Here is a 20,757-nt window from a genome sequence, read left to right as displayed (position 1 = left end):
AAACTACGACCACAGTTCTTAAACGGCCAATTATGAAACCTGCTCATCATCGTTGTCCTCGTCTGCATCTTCATTAACATCATCTTCTTCATCGTCGTCACAATATTTTTAGCTTTTATTCTCGGCAAGCCCTCTCCCTCATTCAAAAAGTTGGTTATTCCTTCTATCGCCATCATATTGTTTCGGACAACCCACTGTTTCGTGTCGATTGCTGTTAGACTTACGGCTAAATGCTCTCGGACAGAATGGCTAAAATGTACCATTCTCTCGCCCTATTAATTCGATGAACGTTTGATATGGAAAGTGGACTCGCAAAACTCCCCCGTTTAATTAATTTAGGGTTAAGTCACTCAGGACTACTTTACTTTGAAAGCAATGCTAGAGCCACTAGGAGTGGTCAGTGAGCCCTTTTGAGCTTAACTCTGGGCAACTCTTAGTAACTCAGAGCAACTGTGAAAAATTATTGAGAACCTCAAAGCAAAACTGAGTGATCAACGTCACTAGCTCAGAGCCACACTGCGTGGTCAGTGAGCCCCTTTTGAGCTTTACTCAGGGCAACTCTAAGTGGCTCAAAGCAATGTTAAATAACCATGATGAGCAGCTCAGAGCAGCACTGAGTAAATAGTATACACATTAGCGCTACTGAGAGCAGCTCTAAAGTAGCTCGAAGCAGCGCTGAATAGTCAGTGAGCAGCGCCGAGCAACGCTGAGTGAAGGGTGGGCACGTGCACCTTTGCGCTAATAAGAGCAACTCTGAGTAATCGAAGAGCATCCGTTGTAGTAAATGTGGGGGGGGGGGGGGGGGGGGGTCAGTGAGAGAAAAAGTATGGAAGCGGGGTTTAGTAATGAGGTCGCCATCTTGAACTTTTTATGTGAACACGTTTTTACTAATGAGGTCGCTATCTTGAATGGGAGAAAAGTTTGGTTCAGGGAAAGCAAAGTTGAAATCGAACAACTAGAATGCAGCGGCAAATGTTTTGTCTCAAGTTCAAAACAAAGCTTCAGTATATCGATTTCGGTCGTTTTTAAACATACCACACTCTTTTTCCTAACTTTGCTTAATGCTGGGTGACAGAAACTACAACAGTCGTTTAAATTCGAATCATTTGGAACCGAGAATTGTATTCAATATATTGGACCCTTCCTCGAACTTGTTCTAAGGAAACAAAAGGGCTATTAAATAAACTTAATTAACAACGTTTGAAGGTCTGCTCTTTGACATTCCGCTTTCTACGAAACTTAAAAGAAAAAAACGCCCTATTCAAATAATTATCAGTTATCCTCTTTAAACTGGAGTGATTTCAACACAGCATCTATCTTTTGACGTCACTATTTACCTGTCTCAATTTCCATATGTTAATCACCATGTGGATCCGCATGATCCGCCCTCCTAGAAACCTTATTTGCTATACTACTTAGTTAACTTACTTTGCGAACTTACATTTTCTCTGAGCTATGTTCGGGACGGGACATCCGGTTCCCCATGGAGAGCCAAAGTATGAGATCCATTGGCGTTTCTATGTCAGGGTATGGCTCCTCACCTGAAGACAACAAACAAGATAACAACATATTTTGCTTAGGAAACAGCTATGAGAACACTATAAAAATTTGCTAATATTTGATACCCACCGTAAGTGGCAATTTCCCACAAGACAATACCATAGGACCATCTTTAAACGAAAGAAACAGAAAGATATACAAGTCAAATAAATCCATTCACATGCACGATCGAATATGACTAAACGATATGTAAAAACATGAAGTCAAAAATCATTGCTTCAAGTATCGCAGCTGATCGTTGATAAAACCAGTTTGGACACCTACACGTCACTTTTGGCAGTGTATACTTGGGCCTTTAACGATTCTAAGGATAACCATCTCCAAGGTACTCTACCCTACAGAAGAGAGAAAGATTCTCGCTTTAGAATTTGAATAGCCCGCGATCAGGTCCTTTCGGCATCCCTATTACATACTAAAAAAATCGCAAAGTAGAAGTTGAAGGGAATACCTTCTTCGTCCTGTGAGTTTTCTGTTCCAAATGTATTGAAATGAATTCGATTTATTATAACACTTTAATTAAAAAAGCCAGTAAATGATAAACGTATTTTGATTAGCACTGCTATTGAACAATCAGTTCATGAGTCAGCGTGCGTATGTCGAGATATTGAGCACGCGGGAAGTCTGGAGAGCACGAAAAAGGCGTAAGAGTTTAGAGCAACTCTAACCTCTCGAGTGCTCTCCAAACTTCCCAAGTGCTCAACATCTCGACATACGCACAGTTGAAGCATGAGCTAATTGTTTTATAACATTATCAAAGCGATCGATATAGCCGTTCACTTAAAATTTTATTATTGTAGCGCGCGTCAATGTGTACGTGACTATATATATTTTTACCTGACAGTTATGTTTTTAAGCTTATCTTGAAACCGAGAGATTTAACTCAACTCACTTAAGATAACATTACAAAAGATTGTAAAATCCATATTGGGGTACCGAAAAACGATTAATTCACAGAAAAATTCTTCTAGAGAGAAAGATTTTTGCAAAGAATGATTTGCACAAGCCATAGCCCACACAGCTCGCGCAGATGACAACAACAACAACAACACACACCTAATTTCCCTATTATTGGTTAAGAAATTCAAAAGTTTTCTCTTAAATTTACGTTATGAAATACATAGTAAGAGCCTCATCGTGTATGCACTTGCCTTGGGAGACGTCTTGGGAGGATGGTCACAAAGACTTGAGGTATAGTTTATTGACGTCATCAGTGTGCTCAATGGGAATATGGAGCACGCTTGCGCCATTAAATTTGATTAGGCGAACATTCTAGTTATGTTATAAAGCTTGTTCTAGTCCGGTGATAAGCACCCCTCGGTTATAAGCCCCCCTCGGATATAAACCCCTCAGTTTATAAGTCCATCTAAAACCCTTTACGAAGATACATAAGCTCAGGGCTTATAAGCGGAAGTTCACGGTATATCATTCTTATGGTGTCTCGATTTACAGTTGAAAATGTCGGCTGTCCCAAAATTGTGCAGTTCGAAGCGGTTCCCGAGCCTACATGTACTTACATTGGATATTTTGGTGTAAATACCATAGTCTGAGATATCACGTGCCAATCCAAAGTCGCCAACTTTGGCTACGAGGTTTTCTCCAATGAAGACATTTCTAGCTGAAAGGTCGCGATGAACGCACTAAAAAGAAATACAAAGATACAAAGATAAAAAATTGTATACCGGTAAAAGCTCAAAACGTACAGAAATGCGGGGAGAGCCTCGAACTAATCAAACCTAACTGTGAAAAAAGTGATTGGAGCGAGGGCTTTAATAAAAATGCCCAAGGGTAATGGAAAGAAATGGGAAATTCGGCGCAAAATCTTAGCGGTTTTTTGTTGGTTTGCATGAGAAGAATCTGAAATCCACTTTCCTCTGAGTAAATTCTTAAAAACTGAAAAAAGCTTTGTAAAACGACAACAACAAACAAACAAACAATCTGCACTGCTTAACATTACATCAAACTGAAACAAAGACTCATTTTAGGCAGTTTACGAAACATATCATATCCCAAAATAATAATACTTATATCAAACTAAATCATAGAATAGCATCAGTGGGAGTAAAGAGTCTAATCTTCGCGGTGGCGCGTAAATTGTGGCAGGTCACAGGTAAATTGTCGCGGGTTCCGGGTGGATTTTCGCAAGTCGATCGTGGGTATAGTATTTTCGCGGGTGGACAAGAATATCACAAAACGAATTAAAAATAAACCGAATTTTGAGACCGTAGCGAGCATCAAATGCTGGGGTCAATAACGCACATTGTCGGGGTAAAATTCACCTTAGACTTTCCTTTGAGTGTTCTAGGAGTATTTTGCTACTTAATCTTAACTTTGATGGTGCTCTTCTATTCTATGTCTTTATATCCTTTAATTTAGCGCCTGCTGACAGGCGAGAGGACGGCACAGAGTTCAAAGTTTTGTCTTTTAAAGCGATCCGGGCAGCTGTCAACCGATACTTAAGACAACCTCCCAACAACAAGCCATGGCCGATAGTCGGCGACTCAGCCTTCCAAAAATCTAACAAAGTCCTCTACGCTATTTGCAAACAAGTGATGCAGGAGGGGAAACGTGGGCCAACCCTTCACAAAAATGCTATTACGAGCGAACAACTGCAACAGCTTTACGGAACAGGGCAACTCGGCAAGTGGGATACCTTAGATCCGTCTCAAATCCTCCGTACTGAGTGGTTTTACATAACCTTTTATTTCGGTAAAAGATGGAGCCTAGGTCTTGGTCAACACCTAAAAGGCGCTTCACCTAACGTGCGTACGGAGTCACACTAGCCGGGAAATAAAAAACGCAACCATAAGTGAGTTTAGTACCTCCCTTGAAAGTAGCAAATCTAGGGAACAGTTTCTTTTACGGTTAACTCTTTTTTACTCTATTTACGGCTGGCGGTTAAAATTTTTCAATTTTAACGGCTATCGACTAAATTTTTGGCCGTTTTACGCCTATCGGTTAACCCCATTGAGACCCTCTTAATAATATAGACAGAGCAAAGACAGACGGCCCCAGAGAAAGAATATAGAAAAATACCACTCCACGGATGACAACTACTATATGAAAAATATCTGCCAGAATAATCATCCCTTCATATGCTGAAAAGTTCTGAGGTACAGGAAAATGTTTTAAAGATATATTACAAAGAGGTAAGCACGTTTTGAGAATGGAAAGAAGGCATTATATTTGAACGCAAAAAGGTATTACACGTATATTCCCTTACCTTTTTCTTTTCTAAGAATTGCATCCCCAAAGCGATTTGAAACGCGATTTTAAGTAACACCCGGTCGTTTAAGCCAAAACGTACATTTACGTAGCGACTCGCTTCACCAGAAACGCATGCTATTCGTTTTGATATTAGGAAGTCCTTTAAACTACCATACTGAACCAGTTCAGTCACAACAAGAATCCTCTCTGAAATAATAATAAAAAATGAAAAAGAAACATATTAAAGAAAAAGGAACCGAGTATTCGTTACAGCAAATACTGATTAGGATAAAACATACCCTCTCGAGTACAAACGCCAACTAAGCTGACGATGTTTGGATGCCGACCAGCTTGTTTTAACATCTTTATTTCACTTAATAAATCGTTTTTGTCTGCCGTGCTTGTACCATCTGTATAGAAAAGCCACATTACAGTAAATTCATTAACACGTTATACACTGATTAGCTTTCACTGTGTTCGATGTTTTTAAATCGCGGCAAGATAAATTATATACTTTATCATCATCATCATCATCATCATCATCATCATCATCATCATCGTTATTTATTTATTTATTTATTTATTTATATCAGATAACCTGCATCAGGCCCTCCGTGGGAGTTCATGGGGGCCCTGTTATAGGAGAGGACATTTGAAAAGAAGAAGGAGGCGTGACACAAAGAAATAAATGCAAGAAGAATATATTGATGTACATTGTGTACATTTCTTCTGCAACACAGGTTTCGTTGCAGCATGTCTACTCATTCCTTTAAAAGTAAGGCTGATAAATGAAGGAAAAAAAACATATCAACCAAATTAGGTGCCTTCCATTTATTTATAATAGTACCTTTTAACTGCTTTACTGCGACATCATAGATCCTTCCATCTTGTCCCCGGTAGCTACCTTTATTAACAATTCCAAACTCTCCCTCTCCAAGTACTACGTCAGACACTCTTAATCTATCCAAGTCAATCTCGAAGCTTTCTTCCTTCTCCTTTAATAAGATACTATAAATATATTTCTATGATCAGAAAAATTACTAAAGGCATAATAAATATATAGGTATAATAAGACAATTGCTCTCGCTGTCTGACCCCATACTTATTCCAGTATGTAATCCGAAACTTTTAGTAGGCTGTCCGAGTAAGAATCGACCACTTGATCATGATCAAAATTTCCATTCCGTTCAAAATTTGTCTCGCATAAAACAAGGTTCACATAAGATGAAAGAGAACAAGTTTCTTTGGTTCTAAATCTTTATAATACCTTAAATATTGAGGCAAAATGTCACCGTTACCCGGAAACCTCAAAACAGGTATTTCGCGACGCCAACATTTGCCCAATTTCGGTTGCTTGCTTCTCGGCGGGTATTTGTCAGAATAACTCCAGATTCACATAATATATACACACATCAAAATGCTTTAACTCAGTGGTAAAACAAGATCAAAGTAACATCTATTGTCTAATTACCAACCAAACGCCTGCGTTGCTGGTACAACACACTCCCTGAACGCGAGCTGCAGTGATGTTAGGACAGTCCCTCTATTTTTCTCGCTTCCTCCGAAACCGACCCTCGCTCCCTAAGTGGTTTTGACACTCATCCAAGATGGCTGTCCATAACGCAAAGCGCTCGATCTCCACGATCTTACGGAAAAATAAGGGACTGTGAACAGTCTTATCTCCAAAGTAGGTTGAGTTTGATCGTTCGGGTGAAAGTAGTCCTGAATTGTTGACAGCGACTGACGTTTCGACAACCTGTGCGGTAGTCATCTTCAGAGTCAAAGTGAAGTTGTACGTCAGTTGATGGTATTATACTCTGGTTATTGATCGAATTGGTCAGTTACGTCGCGATGTTGTTGGTCGTCTGTCAGTTAAGCCGTGATGTTATTGGCTATGAAGACTCGTAATCAGTAATTGGTGCCTTTCGATCCGTCTATAGTCACAGTTAAACAGTCGTCTATCGTTAGTCAAATTGTCAGTTCTCCAGTCGTTCCCTCGTAGTTAGTTTTGCTTGATCTCGTCAATAAGTCGTTTATACGGTGCTGGTAACTGTTGGCTACGATTCAGTGGCGTTTGTTCTAAGTTAGTAAACCAGCTTTCTAAAGTAAGACGTTGATAGTAGTCTGTAGAATACGTTATACATGTCGCAGAGTCCCAGTCAATTTGATGTTTCGTTTGTAAATGGTGCTCAGCAATATGATTGTTGACGTCACCATTCCTCGTCGCCCGTTTGTGTTCGGTCAGTCGCGTGCTTAGGTTTCTGCCGGTTTCAGAGGTGCCTCTGATGTACGGTATAGTCGCTGTCGTAACAGGGCCAGAGTTGGTCTGAGTTTTGGAATCAGTGTTACTATGAGTGTTCCGTCTAACAAAGTCCGTGTTGTAATTGTTCTTACTAAAAACGTTGTTAAGATAATCAGTCTCTTCTTGTAGGCTGTCAGGTGAGTCACACACTAGTTGCGCTTGTCTCGTCAGAGTCCGGATAGTAGTGGCCTTGTGAGAGGTCGGGTTGTACGAAGACTGATCTAGTAATCGGTCGGTATGTTCGGTTTTCTGTAAATAGTCGTTTTTAGCTTGCTGTTGTCGCGAGTGACCAAGCAGTGTAGAAAAGGTATCTTACAATTTTCTTCGATCTCCTTGGTGAACTGTATGTCCGCGTTCTGTCTGTTAAGGTGTTCGTGAAAATCGTCGATTCCGTCTTTGTGTACGTCTTTGTCAACGTAACGTAACCGAAGAGGTACAGTTCGCGTGTAGGTAGGTAGGGCTTGTTCCTCGATGTTTTGCATGACAATTTCTGCTGCAACAACAGAAACTGGAGAGCCCATAGCTGTACTGTGTAACTGTTTGTAGTGTATGCCGTTGTACTGAAAGTACGTCGAAGTCAAACAGGTTGAGTAGGTCCATAACGTCGTCTGTAGGTAGTAGAGTTCTTAATAGCGTTCTCAGTACAGTCTAGAGCCAGCTGAAGTGGAATACTGGTGAACAGTGATTTCACGTCAGAGGACACTAGTTTGTGGTCGTCCGGTATCTGTATTGTCTTTATGGCGTCAATAAATTTCTCAGTAGACTGTAGTTTGTGTCTAGATTCGTCAGTCAGCGGTTTCAGTACATTAGTTAAGTATTAGACAGCTGGTAAGTCGGGAACCCACAGAAAGAAACTATGGGCCGGATAGGTATGTTGGGTTTGTGTATTTTTGGTAGTCCATACAGCTTGGGTGGCTGCGGAACACTACACCTCAGTCTGTTGTAGCGTCGAAAATCGATCTTATCGATTTTCTTCAGTGTAAGAGGTTTGTTGTTAAGTGTGCGTTGCAGTGCGGGTGTCTTCATAGCCAATAACATCACGGCTTAACTGACAGACGACCAACAAGATCGCGACGTAATTGACCAATTAGATCAATAACCAGAGTATAATACCATCAACTAACGTGATACAACTCACTTTCACTCTGAAGATGACTACCGAACAGGTTGTCGAAACGTCAGTCACTGTTAACAATAAGAGAACTATTCAGGACTACGTTCACCCGGACGATCAAACTCAGCCTACTTTTGAAATGACTCCTGGGTTGAAACCTTTCACAGTCTTATCTCTGGGTGGAATTTCTCTTTGTCAAGTGGGCCCTTATATTTAATGTTATTTTTTTCTGTAGGATCCAACGCCCACGCCCTTCAAACCTTGCCTAGTTCTGAAAGCTGCTGCAAAACCAGGTTTATTTCATAGGTACTGAGATTTATCCACGAAAATCATAGTGGACAAAATTCGTACTGATACTGCTCGTAGCCAATCAGGAGCACGAACGACAAAATTTCCCCGTAAAAAACTATCATTCGTCCAATCAGCAAAGCGAACGACGCTTCGCTTCGAAGTTTAATGGCCAGCTTCGAATGACAGTTGAAGAAAAATGGCTATTCTGCCAGCATAATCAACAACTTGGTCTTTGAGAAAACCAGAAAATTTCCTCAATTCAAGCAAAAAAAGCTGAAGAAGCAAGGAAGTCATGTCGCTTGCAGATTTTCTGGCAAGGTAACTCTCAGCAACCTCCATCCCAGCTTATTTAAATGCGATTCGCATTCTACACCTTGAACATGGCCTGACTGACCCAACCAAAAACAATTCCCAGTTGGCAACTACACTTCGAGGAAACAAGCGTGTAAAACGTTTAACAGTGTCCCAAACGAAACCGATTACACCCCATTTCCTATTAGCCTTCAAGAGTCACGTAAATTTGGACAAACCTTTGCATGCAACTTTCTGGGCAGTTTGTCTAGTAACGCTCTTTGGCCTCATGCGTAGGTAGGTATGTAGGTAGATTCTTTATTTAAAACTCGGTAAAATCTTCAGTAATAATAGAGTAAAAGTCTAATTACAATTAATTAGACTAAAAACTATCGACATACTGTTTTGCAAGACTGCCGAGTGAGAGTCCGACGACTCAAAAAGATGATTGATTTGCTCTTTAAATTTCCTGACTGATTTAATTCCTCTCACATTTTCGGGTAAAGAGTTCCGCAACAAAGCACCGCTGTAACTGAAACTTCGTTTCAAGTAGTTAGTACGCGGCCTGGGCAACGTCAATTTATGAAAGGAGTTGCGCAAATCATAGTCTGTGCTTCGTTCGTGAAATAGGTTCTGCAAGTACACTGGAGCTTGTTCATTTAGAGATTTAAACATCATTATTGCTTTATGCTTCTTTCTCCTTATAACTTATTTGTCCCATTTGAGTATACCAAGAAGCAGGCTCGAGCTAGTCCCATAGCTGGCCTTTAAAGTTACTCTAGCTGCACGGTTCTGTAACTTTTGTAATTTGTCACTCAGTTGATCACTTAAGCCATCCCAAACGAGGCTACAGTAATCAAAGTGAGGTTGAATTAAGGAGTTATAGACTAGTACCGCAGTACATTGGGAGATAAGGGGCCTGATACGTCTAAGGGCACCTATAGCCGGAGTTACCTTCTTACACAATTCGTTAACATGATTAGACCAGGAAAGCCGATTGTCGATAACGAGACCTAATGATTTTGCGTGATCAACATTGCTGATAACTTGGTCTTCTAGTTTGATGTTTATTTCGTTATGGCTTTCCACAAGAAGCTTCTGGCGAGAGCCAATAACCATAAACTCAGTTTTCGCAACATTAAGACTTAGCTTATTAGCTTTTAGCCAACAGTGAAGGTTCAGTAGTTCTAAGTTAGTCTCTTGTTCAAGGTCAGCTAGAATACTAACTAGACAAGAGGAAGGGAAGAAAAGCCGATTCAGCGCTTCTTTCAGGTAACATTTGGCAAAACTGGAGACCCGCACTGCTCGTAGTGGGGGGGGGGGGGGGGGGGGGGGCATTGCTCGACGACACTAAAAACGGCTGTGTAGCAGACTACAATTCTCGAAGGTTTGATGCAAATGAGTCCAACGACGCTCAATTCGACAATTCGTCCAATGATACCTTGCGACCGTGTCAAACCTCCTCTTGACTTTCCGTAAAATAAATCGTCTTGCTCGATAAGTAGTTTTCCGTCTCAATGTGAACTGTAAAACATTTTATGTTATTCTGAGCGGCCTTTTTACATTTTTCTTAATATCAAGATAACAACCTTAGAAAACTACGAGGTACAAAAAAAAGCGCGCAATATTCACGCATACTTATTTAAGCGCGCGCGAGCTTTCGTGTCAACAAGTAAAGCCATTCCCGAAAAATGCTGATCGTGATTATTCGGAAAACTGTGATCGAAACAGGGCTTTCATAATAAACACTCGCCGGACAGTCTCACGTATCAGTAATTAATTCCATATTAGGAAGTAATAATAATAATAATGATAATGATAATAATAATTATAATCATAATAGATGTTATTTAGCCAGGGTGGCCTCTTCAGTATAAAATGCTGATATCAAGTACATTTTGATTGGTTGTCCAAAAACACCCAGCATTTAAACAGAGCTACACGCTTCAGGGCTATATGCTTCTGGTTTTTAATATACATTTTAAAAAGGATCACGTCACTATGAGACTAAAGTACGTTTATCGTTTTTTAATATATAGATTTAGCCAGGGCTAAAAGCGAGGCTCCCATTAATAAATTTATAATTTAAATTAAACAATAAACTTGTATTCGAATTCCACAATTCAGTTAACTTTAGAGGCAATTTTATGTGACTTTTGAGGGAAAGGCTACCTGATTTTAGAGAAAAATAATTTGCAAACAGCCCAAGAGTGAACCAAATCTTACATCGAGTTGATAGCTAGCCTCATATGTACACCCAAAAACTGGTAATCATCTTCGATCACATTTAATAGCCATAATAGCTCTTGGTCACCGTAGATTAATTAGTGAGAAAAAAAATCAGGCCAACTTTTTTGGGTTCGACAAGTTTACTTTGCAAAATCTTGTCAACAAATCTCGGTGCGTGTAAACCAACCTTTTATACCATTTATACATCACATCTGAGGTGAAACAGTAGTATGAGGCACTGTTTTTATCATACCGGCAGACCTCGGACAGAAAGCAGTATTTCACAATACAAATGCACTCATTCAATATTCATAAACTGTTAAAAAAATTTCCAAAATCACCTACACGACTATCCGGTTCTCACTTTTGTAGTGCGAGCTGTGGCGAGTGTTTGAATGAACATTAACAGAGTTACGCTCCAACATTATAAAGAATTTATTCTGTTTTTTTATTTAATGGTTTATTAACGCGCGGCATTTTGAGTACTCCTGCAAGCGATGTTCACTGAACGACTGAAAACAATCGGCACAGCGATTAAAATTACAAGAGAGACTACTAACAATCAATAAAAGAAATATAATTCGGTGAAACATATACAGAAACAACAATTTTCATTCAGAAAGACAAGTATTAAAGTATCCCTAAAAATCCTGAGTCTTCAAGCTTAAAGTTAACTTTATGTTTTAAGCCGGCTTCCCGGTGTTTGCTTTTTTCAAAGACGAACTCGAGGCAAGAAAATCGCTCAAAGCTTTCTTTTCCGGCCAGAATTATAACTAAATATTCTTTGGAACGTTTTCTTTCTATTTGCGGTGAGAAACTGTCTTAAGGCTTTTTAAAGTTCTGTAAGCTTATATCAAACCTGATACTCGGTCAGATCATTGTCTCAAATCTTACAAACGTGCATAAACTAAATGACCGCATAAACTCCGCTCGACTTCATTAAATAAGATCTAAAAAAACAAACATCAAATACAATAATTTCTCTGGCTTACCATTCGAGATGCAGCTCCTGAAAGGTATCAAGAAAAGCCAATATCGCTTCAGACTTTGCAATCCTCTTACGCATCAAGCAAGGTGAAAACGAAAACGATGCCATCCGAAATCGGATTTCCGACTTTGAGAAGCGACGTATTCCTCAACCAAAAACCCAATAAACAAACTAGCCATGAATAACAGAGGACTCCTGATAGCAGCTGAATTTCATTTTGCACATCCAGTGGAAAAAGACACTTAAAAACATCACAAGTTGACACAAAACTCTGTCAGCTTCAGCTGTCAAAGTAAACAAGATTCAAGATGCTGCTTAAATTTTCCGCATGAACTCACCTGTCAAATTTTGACCAATCAGAGCATAAAAATTGGACGCAGAGCGTGACCAACGCGTGACCATGGTGAGAAAAGTCAAAAGCAACTGTCTTCCCTGCCTGTAACAGCTGGCTGAATTTTCGCGTCCGAGGTCAGTTTGCAATCAAAATTTTAATTGTGTAGCACATAAACACAACATATTTCATATGAATTTAGAACAAACTTGAACTTGAGCCTGCGATCACTTGAAAACTAGTAACTTGTCAGCGGATAACTTCAAAAAAATACTTGACATCGAAGGGTCGACACCTGAGCCCGCGATACAGCCAAGTGATACTGGTCAGTGGGTACACTGTTTTGACAGCTGTCAATTGATCAAATCATTGATGTCCAATATGTGTGCATTATCAGTTTAACTAGTAAAAGTATGAGATTGAAGATTGTTCGCGATCTAGTAAAACAATTAACTGGTCAGCGGACAGCTTCCAAACAAATCACGTCACCTCGATGAGTTGACACATGAGCCCGCGATATGGTCATGGGATACTGGTCAGTGGCTATCCTGTTTTGACAGCTGTCAATTGACCATATTGTGAATGTCCTATACTAAAATCCTATATTAAAGATGTGGACTTGCCAAGACATGCCTGAGACACCCCTCCCTTCCTTTTGATAGTCTCCCCTACCCCACCCGTACAATCTGTAGACGCGTACGTACGTATGTACGTACGTACGTACGTACGTACGCTCGGTCAATCACGTGACAACAGTAGCCGTCAAATGCGAACTGAGTAAGGTTGAGTCTTTGATAAAAGACCTTACTACAACAAGTTTTAAGGAAGAACAACCCACTGTAAACGACAGAGCGACCAACGATTTTCGAAACCGCGATTTACAGCTTGAACTGGACCTTACTCGCACCAAACTCGGGCTGTTGCAGCTACAGCGAGAGTCCACGCAACCAAGTGCTTCGAAGATGGTCTCGGCGACCACAACAACAACACCTGATGATAATTTGGTCGCAAAAACAACCTTGAAAAGTCTCCAGCAAGACCCAGTTGTCCAATCCGAGCGAAAATCTCTCATGGATTCCTTAGGAGACCCCATCTTACTGGGTTTAACCGAAGAGGAACAAGACCCAGCGCAACCGCTGTTAAAGCCCTTTGCTTTAACACTTAGCACTACACGGGGTTAAGGAGACCGTGCTTGGAACCTCTGGTGATGCTAGAATTGTATTAAAAACCGCTCAGGATAAGAAACTCTCTCTTGAAAAAATGTCATTCTCTCAATGGTCAGCGTCTAACTCTCGTATGTGGTGAAAGTTAACCTATTCATGCAGGGCCCTTCTCAGAATTTAAGCAGCAGCCCCAAGCAGCCAAGGTCTCCACAGACTTAGTTTGTGAGACCTAGGCAACAGAACTAAACAATGACCCGGACATGGACTTTATCTTGGATGGTGTTAAGCTCCTTTCTCCTGATTCAATGGTTTCACATGCCTTTACACATGCCTGGAGCTAAAAATCAAATTGAAGCGCAATTAGTCAAAGGTCTCCGAGAAGATCACTTTGCTATAGCACACAAGGCAAACATGCTCATTATCATTGACGCCCTTGAAGCTGTACCAAAAAAGGCCTTCAATGAATTACGAATGATCATGGATTGTAGCCGACCCTTAATGATGAATTCTAACTCATGTATGGATTTAGAACACTACAAGTATGGTATGTTACTGTTGACGATGCAGCAAATCTCTGTCAACCTGGTTGTTGGTTGGAAAAAGTTGACTTAAAACCTGCATACAGAAGCGTTGGCACACACCCCGACGGCTGGCGAGATACAGGAATGTCGTACCTCTATGATAAGCGTCTCCCATTTGGAGCCGGGGCCTCACCAATGGTGTTTCATCGCCTCGCACAAGCGATTAGTCGTATGATGGCACGGAGAGGGTATACTGTCCTGGCATATCTCGATGACGTCCTTATCATCGAACCAACCCAACGTCTGTGCAAAGTAACTTTTGACACCCTGTCTCTCGGCTTCACTGTCAACTGGTCCAAAGTTGTCTACACTGCCCAATGTCTGATTTTTCTTGGATTTGAAATCGACACTGTTCAGTTTGAACTCCGTCTCTCAGACGATCGTGTGTCTGAGTTATCCCTTCTCAAGGTAACAAGCTCAAAACGCATATTTACGAAGCTTCACCTACAACGACTCCTTTGCAAGCTTAATTTGGCAGCACGAGTTGTTCGAGGGGGCGCGCATTTCTGAGGCGTCTTATTACCTTGGCAAAAACGGTTAAATGCCCTTACCATGACCTCTATCCAAACATAGGTAGGCAGGTAGGTAGCAACTTTATTTAATGAGGGTAACACATGACAGTAAACAGTGATGAGCTAGTGGCCCTCAGTCGTAAATAAAATATTCAGAACTAATAAAAATAGACTCGACGAATTGAAATTTAAAAACACTACAAGATATAAATGCAAGAGCCGACCTCATGTGGTGGATCTGCCTCTTACCAGCACACAACTGTAAAACTTTGTTCCCCTCAGCCATCCCAGAACTTCCTACAGCGGTGCTTACTGATGCCTCCCTGTTTGGCGGAGGGCGCTTATGGACAACAGACTGGATGTAGGCCAACTGGGCCTTGGATTACCCATCTCTTTACTGTCTCCATATCATTTAGAAGGAGACATTTACCACTGTTTTAGCTACACACCGTTGGGCACCTTTCTAGTCAGGTCATCGAGTAATAATCAAGACAGACAGTCAGGTAGATGCAGCCATTCTAAACAAAGAGTCAACCTGTTGTCCGGTGATCATGGACTGGATTCGTTCACTGTTTTGGCTTATTAAGGAGTATTGCAACTTCAGTTTGCTCGTCAAGCATATCCCAGGAGCAACCAACATCCTACCTGGATCAAATGACTTCGAATCTTACATGTCCCCCTTGTCTCTTGCTCTCCCTAGATCCAAGGGATTAGCGGCAACTTGACCGTGAAGCCACCAATTTCTGGCGCCGAGCATATGTACCTACTACCAGGTCCACCTACGTGATTCAAATGCATTCATACCTATCCTTTTGAGTATACTACGGTTACCAGCCTCTCCCAAGAGCAGCATTAACCCTTACTCGCTTGCAGCTTTTCTGGCAAGGTAACTCTCAGCAACCTCCATCCCAACTTATTTAAATGCGGTTCGCATTCTACACCTTGAACATGGTCTGACTGACCCAACCAAAAACAATTCTCAGTTCAGCAACTACATTTCGACGAAACAAGTGTGTAAAACGTTTAACAGTGTCCCAAAAGAAACCGATTACACCCCATTTCCTATTAGCCTTCAAGAGTCACTTAAATTTGGACAAACCTTTGCATGCAACTTTCTGGGCAGTTTGCCAGGTAACGCATTTTGGCCTCCTGCGTAAGGCGAATTTGCAATGCATAGGATTCACACAGTTTGACCCGTCCAAACACCTACGCGGGGGAGACATACTCTTTTTTACTGACTGGGCCAGCATCATCAATCGATGGTCAAATACCATCCAATTTAGTCAGCGCTTTTTAACTGTTCCGTTACCTCGCATTCATCCCAGCATCCACTCTGCCCTTATACAGCTCTCAGATATGCCTTTCGCTTGGTACCAGCACCTTTATCGGGTCCAGCCTCCATCCCAGCATCAACTGAGGAAGGCCTGACTACTCTGACTTATGGAAAGTTTGACTCCCTTCTAAAGCTGTTGGCAGCCAAGACGAACAAAGACCCGTCTCAAGTTAGTGGACATAGCTTCCACTCGCGCGGGGCCACTCTGGCTTTTCAAGCTCAAATCCCTGCAGAACTGATTAAGCGTTTAGGAGACTGGCAGTCAGATGCTTATAGGTCTTATATACACGTCCCAGTTAAAGATAGAATGCACGCAGTTCAGCGTCTAGCTTCGTGTGTTTGGATTTTTCCCTCGTAGAGACTTTTTCGTCTGGGGTTAGGCGGTGCCTTCCTTGGGCAAATGTTATTAAATGGAAGGGTTCACTTCGGAGCCCTTCTCTGTTTACTCCAGACTTGACTGTTGTAGTTTTAAATTTCTTTGACACTCGTATAAGAGAGAGTGAAAGATTTCAATGCCTTTTAAATTTTATATGTAATACACAATTCACCCATGTACAGCTGCGACGTGTTTAAATAAATTATCTATCTTTATCTAATATCTTAAAGTTGAGCGACACCAAAAAACCGTGCAATGAGATTGTCATAAAATACAAACTTCATCGATAGAAACTCGACTTCTTTGTGTCCTCCGCGCACAAAAGAATCCAAATTGAACAAGACCTATATCGGAATTATAACCCGAGAATTCGATGTACAGACAGCAATGGCAACCGTATCCAAACTATGCCTGTAAAATGCGACGGAAAAGCTTCTCCTGCAAAATAGCTGTGAACGAAAATGTTACAGTTATTTTCCACGCATGTTTTGAGTCTTCGATGGATCGTCCGAATAAATCCTCCGCTTAGGGTAAAACTTTGCCATTTGTTGTGAGCAAAGAATACCAGCTAGACAAGGGGAAGGGAAGAAAAGCCGATTCAACGCTTCGTTCAGGTAACATTTGGCAAAACTGGAGATCCGCACTGCTCGTAGTGGGGAGGAGCGTTGCGTGACGACACTGAAAACGGCTGTGTAGCAGACTACACTTCTCGAAGGTTTGATGCAAATGAGTCCAACGACGCTCAATTCGATAATTCGTCCCATGATACCTTGCGACCGTGTCTAACCTCCTCTTGACTTTTCGTAAAATAAATCATCTTGCTCGATAAGTAGTTTTCCGTCTCAATGTGAACTATAAAACATTTTATGTTATTCTGAGCGGCCTTTTTACATTTTTCTTAATATTAAGATAACAACCTTAGAAAACTACGAGGTAAAAAAAAAGCGCGCGATATTCACGCATACTTATTTAAGCGCGCGCTAGCTTTCGTGTCAACAAGTAAAGCCATTCCCGAAAGATGCTGATCGTGATTATTCCACTTTATCTTGTCCGGTAGAAGTCACTCCTGGCCATTTTGGGAATAATATTCCATTTTTCTACTTCGTAAAACTGTGATTGAAACAGGGCTTTCATAATAAGCTCTCGCCGGACAGTCTCGCGTATCAGTAATTCCATATTAGGAAGTAATAATAATAATAATAATAATAATAATAATAGATGTTATTTAGCCAGGGTGGCCTCTTCAGTATAAAATGCTGATATCAAGTAAATTTTGATTGGTTGTCCAAAAAACCCCAGCATTTAAACAGAGCTACACGTTTCAGGGCTATATGCTTCTGGTTTTTAATATACATTTTAAAAAGGATCACGTCAATATGAGACTAAAGTACGTTTATCGTTTTTTAAAACGAAAATAAAATATTCTCGATCCACATACGCAAAGATTACACTGAATGTACGTACACTACTTGTACCTTTCTCCCTCCAAAGCATTGTTTTGTCCGACGCTAGACCTAGTGTCTTTGCCGCTGTCGCAAGTGCGAGGCATCGGCTGGCAAAACTTTAATGTTCTTTTGGCAGGAATATCACTGGGTGTTGGACGAGGCAACTCACTCTTTCGAAACCGCTCTTCTGCCAGATGAACACAAAATTCCCCTGAAAAGAACAGATTTACGGTATATCTTTAGGAATCGGCCGTAGGTTTTTCACTTGCAAGTCAAAAAATGTACTAAAATTTTCAAAGCAGTAGAACAGATTTTGAATTCAAAACAACTACACAACGTTTGAGTTTAGAAAACATACTTCGAATACTTCTGATTAGTTACAGTAATCTTATAAGCAGGACTTAAGTTTGCTCTTACACTTGGTACTTAAAGTTCCAAGTGTAATTTTCTTAATTTGAGACGCAGATCTCCAGTGCGCAAAAACACTCTTAAGTCAGAAGGGATTGACATTATTTGCCTTTACAACGAAAAGATCACCATAAATATAATCTACCAATTCCCACGAAAGAGTTACGGGAAATCATGCTGCTCATGAAAGAATGTCAATTTACTGACAAGAACACTTCTTGAAGCATTTGTACGATGATCAACGTATGACACTTCCTTCAGGCCTGGTTACCCATTGAGCAACAAACGAGAATTAAAATGCGCTGTTTTCGGTACATACGGAATATGGTTAAAGGGGGTGGGAAAAAAATATTGGATGACGATGAGGGTTAATCTACGTAATCTAGTATACAACTATAATCTAGATGATCTAGTATACAGTAACCAAAAGATCCGACAAATGGTGTTTACGTGACTTCGTATACTGTAGACATCTTAAGCCGGTACATCGGTAATGTCGCCATAGCAGAGAACAATGCATCACCATAAAGTATGTTTTCAAATTAATTTTTACGAATTTTTCCCGGGAGTAAACGGCCGCCAAGGCGAAGACGTTTACCGGATGGACGCTAATGGTATTGACCTGAATCTTTGCGAGGATCATTGCATATTTACCTCATTTCATTCCCCAAATCCTGGACTTTATCTATTGAACGGTTTTGTTCTTTAATTTTGATGGTGTGACAGTGAGAACCAGCAATACTTTAAAAGAAACTAGCCTTTAATACACGGGAAAAGACGCTCTTCGCAACGAAATCAAACAAGACAGCGGTGATATTTAAAAATAACTGCATAAAAAAGGAAGATAAATTATAGTACAGTGTGCACCGGAAAATTATAACCGAACTTCGGCGTCCTTGATTCATTTAATACCTTCGAACTGCTTTGCTGTGACATCATAAATCCTTCCATCCTGTCCTCGATAGTTCCCTTTATTTACAACTCCAAACTCTCCATCGCCCGGTAGATTGCCAGACTTTCTTTGTCTCTCCCTGTCAATCTCCCAGCTTTTTTGATTCTCCTTCAATAAAATGCTATCAGATATTTTTTAGCATCAGATATTGATTTATGCAACTTGATCATCAGTTAATTGTTTCTACTACCTCTTCATACTCATTTCAATCCGTAGGGCAAAGTCTTTTATTTTATCACTGAAAACAATAATCTTTAAAAAGATCTTGGGTAACACACCACGGATACATACCAGTTACTGTACATACGAATACATACGTGAAACATACGGACATCTACGAACGCTTTTTTTTTTTTTAAACAGTTTTCTTTTCTGACGATTTTGAAAAATGTAACTTACTTAATATGCAAATTTTCATTTCTAACCGTTATCAACAATTTCTAAACATGTATCTTACGTGAATCATAAACTGATTACCGACAGGAGGCGTTAAAGTTCTTTGTCCTGGCTCTTTCGATCATGCTTGAATAGCCAAGATCACTTTCAACACTTGTCATGCAATGTTGACGCATAACTATTTGAGCGCGCTAGCTTTCGCGTAAACAAGTAAAGCCATGCCTAAAAGATGCTTATTGTGATTAGTCCACTTTATCTTGTCCGAGGTAAAAGTCACTCCTGGTCATTTTGGGAATAATATTCCCATTTTTTTACTTCGTAAAACTGTGATTGACCTTTGTAGCACTTCGTTTACATCGCGAAACAAGGCTTTCATATTAAGCACTTGCCCGACAGTCAGTAATTCCATATCAGTCAGTAATTTCGTATCAGTAATTCCATATTAGTAATAATAATAATAATAATAATAATAATAATAGTAATAATAATAATGATAATAATAATAATAAATGTTATTTAGCCAGGGTGGCCTCTTCAGCGTAAAATGCTGATATCAAGTAAATTTTGATCGGTTCTCCAAAAACCCCAGCATTTGAACAGACCTACACGCTTCAGAGTTATATGCTTCTGGTTTTCAATATACACTTTAAAAAGGATGACATCGCAATGAGACTAAAGTACGTTTATCGCTTTTTAAAGCGAAAATAAAATATTCTGATCCACCAACGCAAAGATTACACTGAATGTACATACACTACTTGTACCTTTGTCCGACGCTAGTCCTAGTGTGTTTGCCGCCCTCACAAGTGCGAGGCATCGGCTGGCGAAACTTCAATGTTCTTTTGGCATGAATGTCACTGGGTTTTGGACGAGGCAACTCACTCGTTCGAAACCGCTCTTTTGACAGATGAACACAAAATTCCCCTGAAAAGAACAGATTTACGGTATATCGTTAGTAATCGGCCGTAGGCTTTTTACTTGCAAGTCATGAAAAAATTAATTTTTACTAAAATTTCTGAAAGCAGTAGTAAGAACAGATTTTGATCATTTCAAAATAACTACACAACGTTTGAGTTTAGAAAACATACTTCTCAAGACGCAGATCTCCAGTACACAAAAACACTCTTAAGTCAGAAGGGATTGACATTATTTGCCGTTACAACAAACGATCACTATGAATATGAGCTACTAATTCCCACAAAAGAGTTACGAGAACTCATGCTGCTCATGAAAGAGTGTCAATTTACTGACAAGAACACTTCTTGAAGCATGTGTAAGATG

General features: G+C 40.3%; 1 protein-coding gene across 1 annotated transcript in view; it reads right to left on the bottom strand.

Moving 5' to 3' along the window:
* Positions 1-20,757, bottom strand: part of LOC140941637 (uncharacterized) — a 39,967-nt gene that overhangs the window by 8,006 nt on the left and 11,204 nt on the right. Inside the window, exons 7-16 of the mRNA XM_073390660.1 lie at positions 20,241-20,400; positions 19,041-19,201; positions 17,751-17,931; positions 5,612-5,772; positions 5,064-5,174; positions 4,781-4,971; positions 3,075-3,197; positions 1,825-1,895; positions 1,630-1,670; positions 1,442-1,541 (exon numbers count right to left, since the gene is read on the bottom strand). Coding sequence (XP_073246761.1) covers positions 1,442-1,541; positions 1,630-1,670; positions 1,825-1,895; positions 3,075-3,197; positions 4,781-4,971; positions 5,064-5,174; positions 5,612-5,772; positions 17,751-17,931; positions 19,041-19,201; positions 20,241-20,400 — 1,300 coding nt within the window. The remainder of the gene's footprint in view (positions 1-1,441; positions 1,542-1,629; positions 1,671-1,824; positions 1,896-3,074; positions 3,198-4,780; positions 4,972-5,063; positions 5,175-5,611; positions 5,773-17,750; positions 17,932-19,040; positions 19,202-20,240; positions 20,401-20,757) is intronic.

This window comes from Porites lutea, chromosome 6, assembly GCF_958299795.1.
Source record: "Porites lutea chromosome 6, jaPorLute2.1, whole genome shotgun sequence".
NCBI lineage: Eukaryota > Metazoa > Cnidaria > Anthozoa > Scleractinia > Poritidae > Porites > Porites lutea.
The sequence above is the reverse complement of the archived record's forward strand: the minus strand, read 5'-3'. Positions and strand labels throughout refer to the sequence as shown.